The sequence below is a fragment of the Adiantum capillus-veneris genome, chromosome 4 (assembly GCF_014529385.1).
Source record: "Adiantum capillus-veneris isolate H3 chromosome 4, ASM1452938v2, whole genome shotgun sequence".
NCBI lineage: Eukaryota > Viridiplantae > Streptophyta > Polypodiopsida > Polypodiales > Pteridaceae > Adiantum > Adiantum capillus-veneris.
In genome coordinates this window covers 33026510-33031915 of record NC_140934.1, presented here as the reverse complement: position 1 = coordinate 33031915, position 5406 = coordinate 33026510, and the positions used below count along the sequence as shown (strand labels likewise).

Here is a 5406-nt window from a genome sequence, read left to right as displayed (position 1 = left end):
AGCCCCACACAGTTTCGATCATGCATTTCGTCCCCCCTATGACCGCTTCACGGGCCTGACTGCCGAACGTGCCTACGTAGGCCCTCGATCATGCATTTCGTCCCCCCTATGACCGCTTCACGGGCCTGACTGCCAAACGTGCCTACGTAGGCCCTACATGTGGTTCCAAGTTGGCATATCATCACAGAAAGTAAATCCCATGGTGTGCATGCTTGCAGGGAAGAATCCCTACTCACGGCCAACTGAGCCATCTTCCCCTTATATATGTTTTAGCAAATTATATCCCTTAATGACTATCTTACCCAAATATATAGACAATGAAACCCCACAATCCTCTACCTATGGTGTGCTGCTCAGAAACTTCACGCGCAGATAGAAGCAGAAAGAGTTTTCTTAAAAGGAATTTCTACAACGAAGTGCATCAACTGGTAGCAGGGCGGCACCACCTGAGTGGGTAACAGCCGCTTGTACAAAAGATCAGCTTAGCTTTGACCACTTTGCACTGACCAAAAAATTGTGCTACTTCAGCTCTGCACTTCATTTCAGCAGCGTTACAAAAGCACAATTGTGCTTTTGTCTACTGCATTGTTAATCTCTTCCTAGTTATCTATACCACCTTTTTTACAACAGACAGCTACAAACTTCGTGATCCCCTGCACTACCAAGGCCCTGTGTGAGTTCTCCTCAGCTTGCATGCTTTTGGTGCGCATGGTGATCCAAAAGATGTCAGCACATCAATCAACTGCCACCAACAAAAAATCCACATATGAGAGGGAGAGAGAGAGAGAGAGAGAGAGAGAGAGAGAGAGAGAGAGAGAGAGAGAATTTAAGACTCTTACAGACAGGAAAACTCAATAAGTACCACAAATCTATGAAGCTTTCTTTCTTTCCTACAAGGAAATGTGATCTACATGTGCCTACCTGATCTGCTAAAAAGAACAATTGAAACACAGTGCGGCAAAGGACCCAGCATGAGAAAGCGGCAGTACAACAAGAAACTCACTCCAAAAAGGATTGCATAGGCACAGGCAACCAGTCTGCATGAAAAAAATGAAGGAACGTGAAATTAAATGGACCGACCTGCTTCCTTCGACGCTCAGCCATCTCTTCCTGCAAGTAGAGTAAAACCCACCACAATCAGAAACAGAAGGGGTGTGGAATCACAGCATAAAACATACAACAATCTTATTGCCTACAGGTTGAATGAATTTGTCTAGAGGATAATCCATAAGCACACCATGGCGCTAATCAATAAAATGATGCATGACGCTTTAGTGCATACCTCGTGCCGGCGCAGCCTCAAATTCTCTTCTTTTAAATGAGAAACCTCAGCTTCTAGTTCCACTGTATATGCCTGCATCAGGAAATTGCAATAAGTTTACATATGATCCTCTCTAACATACATGTATGCCGACGAGGGGGCAGTGCGCAGAAATCAGGGAGCTTTAGTCAGCTTATGACATGTACGTAAGATGCGTCAAGAAATTCTCTCATGTCCTGAACAAATGACAGAGTTGGGCCTACACAGCGGTAAGAGGAGACTCGGTGGTGCAACAAAAGGTTGATGCTGAATCACGATGTTGAAATCTACAGAGTTTTCTGTCACCTCATGAAGAATGCTCAGGTACAACAAGGTTATAGACAGTGGCCCAACCACTGCCTATGACATCATCAATTATGGGAATAAAGCATCATACAATCAATGCAGAACATACCCAAGCATGTAATCCTCATGAGACAAGATATACAAGATTGTTGTATTACTGGCTAGGTTCACTAATGCAAGAGTACAATTTCTTACGAACCCCGCCTTGAACCCAACTCCATTTGAACGTACCAGCTTGTGATTTCGGAGCAGTACCTATATATAGAGATGTTTGCATACAATTGACTCGGGACGTCCAGCTGCCTCAATCTTTTTGAAGGCGTTCGTAACTTTCTCATTAGCCAAGTACAGCTAGACACTGTCAAAACATACCATTGATATGCCCTTTGAGGCCAGCTACTCGTCTATCATGCCTCCTTGCGCACGCAATGTCTCTTACTTGCCTGTGGCACCATGGGTAAAAGCTACTGCGTTGTCTTTTAGTATAGCAGCCAATGTAAAAGCCATCGCCATTGCATCCAGGAAGCTCTTCAGAGCACCTCATACAAACATGCTCCCTCGGAGCCCATGGACATTACTAACAAGAAGCTCGGTTGACGACGACAACTTCATGAATCTCCCCTCATTGATTCCTAACCATCCCCTTGTAAGCTACCTATTATGATGTCAGCACAAGCAGTCCAGCCATTCAATAACAAAGAAGCTCTCCCTCAATTTTGAGAACGGCACAAAACAGAAAGCATCCCCAAGATGAAAATTGCGAAGAAAACCAGTGGAACAAGTGCGCATGTAGGCAAAGTTTGCGCCTCCAATTTTCGACAACACACAATTCACATAGGAGAGCAAACTAAGCATCCCAAGCCGTACATTGTTAAACACATGAATGTATCCAACAATTTGCCAACCCCTGCCACAACACACTAATTTGACAGTAGCTCATTCTGGTCCCCCATCCAAAACAATAATCTTGTACAATCACCCGACATCATGCCTCAACTTTGGAGCACCATCAGACACCCATCAAGTAGCACAACTCAGAAGCAATCATGAGACTAGGAGGGGATTCTGTCAATCTCACACCTCTCACTAGCATGTGGCTTCACACAATGAGAATGAGACAGCTCTACCTGCAGACTTGAACTATTATACCTCAATAGATCTACACTATGTGAGGACAAATTCATCATCGCCTGTTCGCCGTAATGTCTGTAGGCTGCTCCAATGATTCATACAGAAAGAAAATGCAATAATAATCGAATTTACACCCACACAAGGATACCTGCTTTCTAGCTCGCGACCTCGCAGCAGACTCCCTGTTCTTTATCATCCGCTTTTGCCGCCTTTCAACAACTCTCTCCAAAGAGCCCTCAAATTCCCTCTTCCTTCCTCTTACAATTCCCCCCTCTAAGGCTCCATAAGGAAGAGGGGTGTGTATTCCCATGGATTCATAGGGGGGCCCAATGCCGTCTAGCAAGGGGCTTTGAGGAGACCCTGTTTTCAAAGCAAGAGACACAGGGCTATTACATGAGGGGATAGCACCACCCCCGGCCCCAAGAACCCCAATCACTGTGCCGTTACCTAGCATTCCGTTCCTTGCACTTACTTCTACTACATGCTGATGAAGCATGTTACGTGGAGAGAGTGGGTAAGCTGGTTCAGTCTTGAACCCATTGTTGGAGAGCCACTCTGATTGCTGCACAACAGGGGAAGCATGGTTCATAGCCTCTACTTGCATCGGTTCTAGCGCTCCTTGGCTTGCTGGTAGGTTTGAGCCTGCCAATGAAAGAGTTATCGGGATCACATTGCCAGCTCCTACCTTCTCCCCCTCTGTCCCCTTCCCACCAAAAGCCGCACTTGCATTCAAAAACATTTCAGCTGGTCTGTTGCTAGATGCAGCCCCAAACCCCTTGTCAAAACTCATACCCAATGGTATGTCGGCAGCCGCAATCCCATGGTCATCTTTCTTCACGACACCTGCCTTCACAAGAAAATCTTCAAGAGTCATCTCTCCGAAAGTAACCTGCCTATCCTGCGCACCCGCTGCCATGGCACCTGACATGGAATCAGAGCCCATGTCAATGCCATCTCGCGTGATGTCTTTCCACACATCGTCAACTGTCTTTCGACTAAGAGTCCGTGGGAGTGATATCGAGGCTTGCCGCTGTATGCTCTGCTGGAATTGAGGGTGGAGCTCATCAGTATTACCACCGGCTCCTCCCATTGCAGCCGCCATGGCTTGGCTTTCTTCAACTGTCCATATGTTCCTTAGGAACTCATCCATATTCATGGACCCAAAGCTCTTTGTTGGCTCACCAAGCGCATTCTGGAACTCGTCCAGCGTGAGAGAGTATATGGAAGCCTGTCGTGTGATTGAAGATGTAGCCTTAAGGCTGCCGCTAGATGGCAAGCACTCAGCTTGCACCGCCCCCTCAGTCTGTGAGGATGCCATTCAAAGCAAGAAGTCCCTAATATGCTCCTACCTCCAAGGCCCCCGCTTTCAGACCTTTGGTTCCCTTGCCTCCTGCATTCAGGCATCCACATCTTCCTGGTATGATTCTGCTACCATGATGGAAAACTATAGATGAAAGAAGTGCTGAGTACCTTGTGAAAGGAGGCGGCACGCACCCACTAAATCCAGAGAGAGAGAGAGAGAGTGTGACTGTGTGCGTGTTTAGGTGTGGTACCTCTGCGCAGAAAAAAAGTAAATTCACACAGTCGACACAGAGAGAGAGAGAGAGAGAAAGAGAGAGTGTGTGTGTACGCGCGCGCGCAAGGGTATAGGGGGAGATGAAGAGGCCAAAATTGACAGAGGCGAGAGTCGCGGTATGTAGGCTAGGTAGAGAGAGGAGGGAAGTTGTACTTCGTTAAGCACACAGAGGGCTCACAGGAAGAGAGAGAGAGAGAGAGCCCCCGCTTGAGAAGCAGCAGGGAGTTTTACTTTGGGGCGCACAAGTGGCCAGAGCGTGCGGAGCCACGCGTCCAAACCAGGCCCCGCTCCCCCTTAGGCCTATGCTTTCACATTTCGCTGTTGGCCTCGGGGCCCGTCCCCATCTAACGCCCCGAACGGGCAAGCAGTCCATTATAAAATCTCATCAATCACCCACCAATTCCTCGTTCCCACCACCACCACCACTTCTCCTTCCATTAGAGGGCGGCCACATATCTGGCACGTAGAGAACGTTCCCATACACCAAATATCAAAGAAGCACATCATGGAATCGCCTCTAGGATAGGAAGTGGTTGGAACCACCTCATAAACCCAAGGTGCACATCAACAACCAGTTCCAATTGGACTTTCTTGCAATGTGCACAACTTTCGCTTTGCTTGATGTGCACATCACTAGCTATAGCACGATTTTATGAGGTTGCGATTACAAGTTGTATGGTGATATAATATTTAGAAGGCCTTACAATTGGTATGGCCTATGTGCAGGCACTCTTAGCCATGTGGCATACCAATGTGCTAAGACCTTGTGTCTCCCATGTTGTCGACTGTGCAAACAAGAAACACCTAACTACAAAGCCCTTGAATACAAACCAACTAGTTAAAAAATAAAAAAATTAACACTTTATTGATGATGCCTAGCATCGATGTCAATGACCTTCCAGGGGAAGGGAGTTCAAACTCATATTAAGCACCAAGCGCATTTTTTAGACCTAACCTAAAACCTAGCCAAATCTAAAAAAGCCAAGTAGCACATGACTCTTAAAAAAGCGTGTGAGAATCTAGATGTTAGAGTGCATTGTGTATGTTGTGACAAATCACTAGCAAGCAAAAGACGGGGTTTGGATGTAGACCA

General features: G+C 46.7%; 1 protein-coding gene across 3 annotated transcripts; it reads right to left on the bottom strand.

Annotated features, from left to right (window-relative positions):
* Positions 1–375: 375 nt before the first annotated feature.
* LOC147458955 (bZIP transcription factor 46-like) lies at positions 376–4485 on the bottom strand. 3 transcript variants are annotated; one of them, XM_086510366.1, is made up of 5 exons: positions 4208–4482; positions 2886–4127; positions 1283–1354; positions 1081–1110; positions 376–742 (listed from the first exon to the last, which is right to left on the bottom strand). In XM_086510366.1, exons 2-5 carry the CDS (start codon positions 4053–4055, stop codon positions 659–661), a joined length of 1356 nt encoding a protein of 451 aa, XP_086366492.1. In that variant the 5' UTR covers positions 4056–4127; positions 4208–4482; the 3' UTR covers positions 376–658. The 3 variants fall into 3 exon arrangements, 1 of the variants encoding a protein (XP_086366492.1); XR_015187826.1 differs by adding an exon at positions 1862–2261 and having other exon boundaries at positions 728–742; positions 2886–4485; XR_015187825.1 differs by having other exon boundaries at positions 726–742; positions 1862–4485.
* Positions 4486–5406: the final 921 nt, after the last annotated feature.

Coding starts and splice junctions, on each gene's coding strand:
- LOC147458955 (XM_086510366.1), bottom strand. CDS start 4,055: ATGGCATCCTCACAGACTGAGGGGGCGGTGCAAGCTGAGTGCTTGCCA. Junction 1,111..1,282: donor TGAGGCTGCGCCGGCACGAG/GTATGCACTAAA, acceptor CTCTACTTGCAG/GAAGAGATGGCTGAGCGTCG. Junction 743..1,080: donor CTGAGCGTCGAAGGAAGCAG/GTCGGTCCATTT, acceptor TGTTGGTGGCAG/TTGATTGATGTGCTGACATC.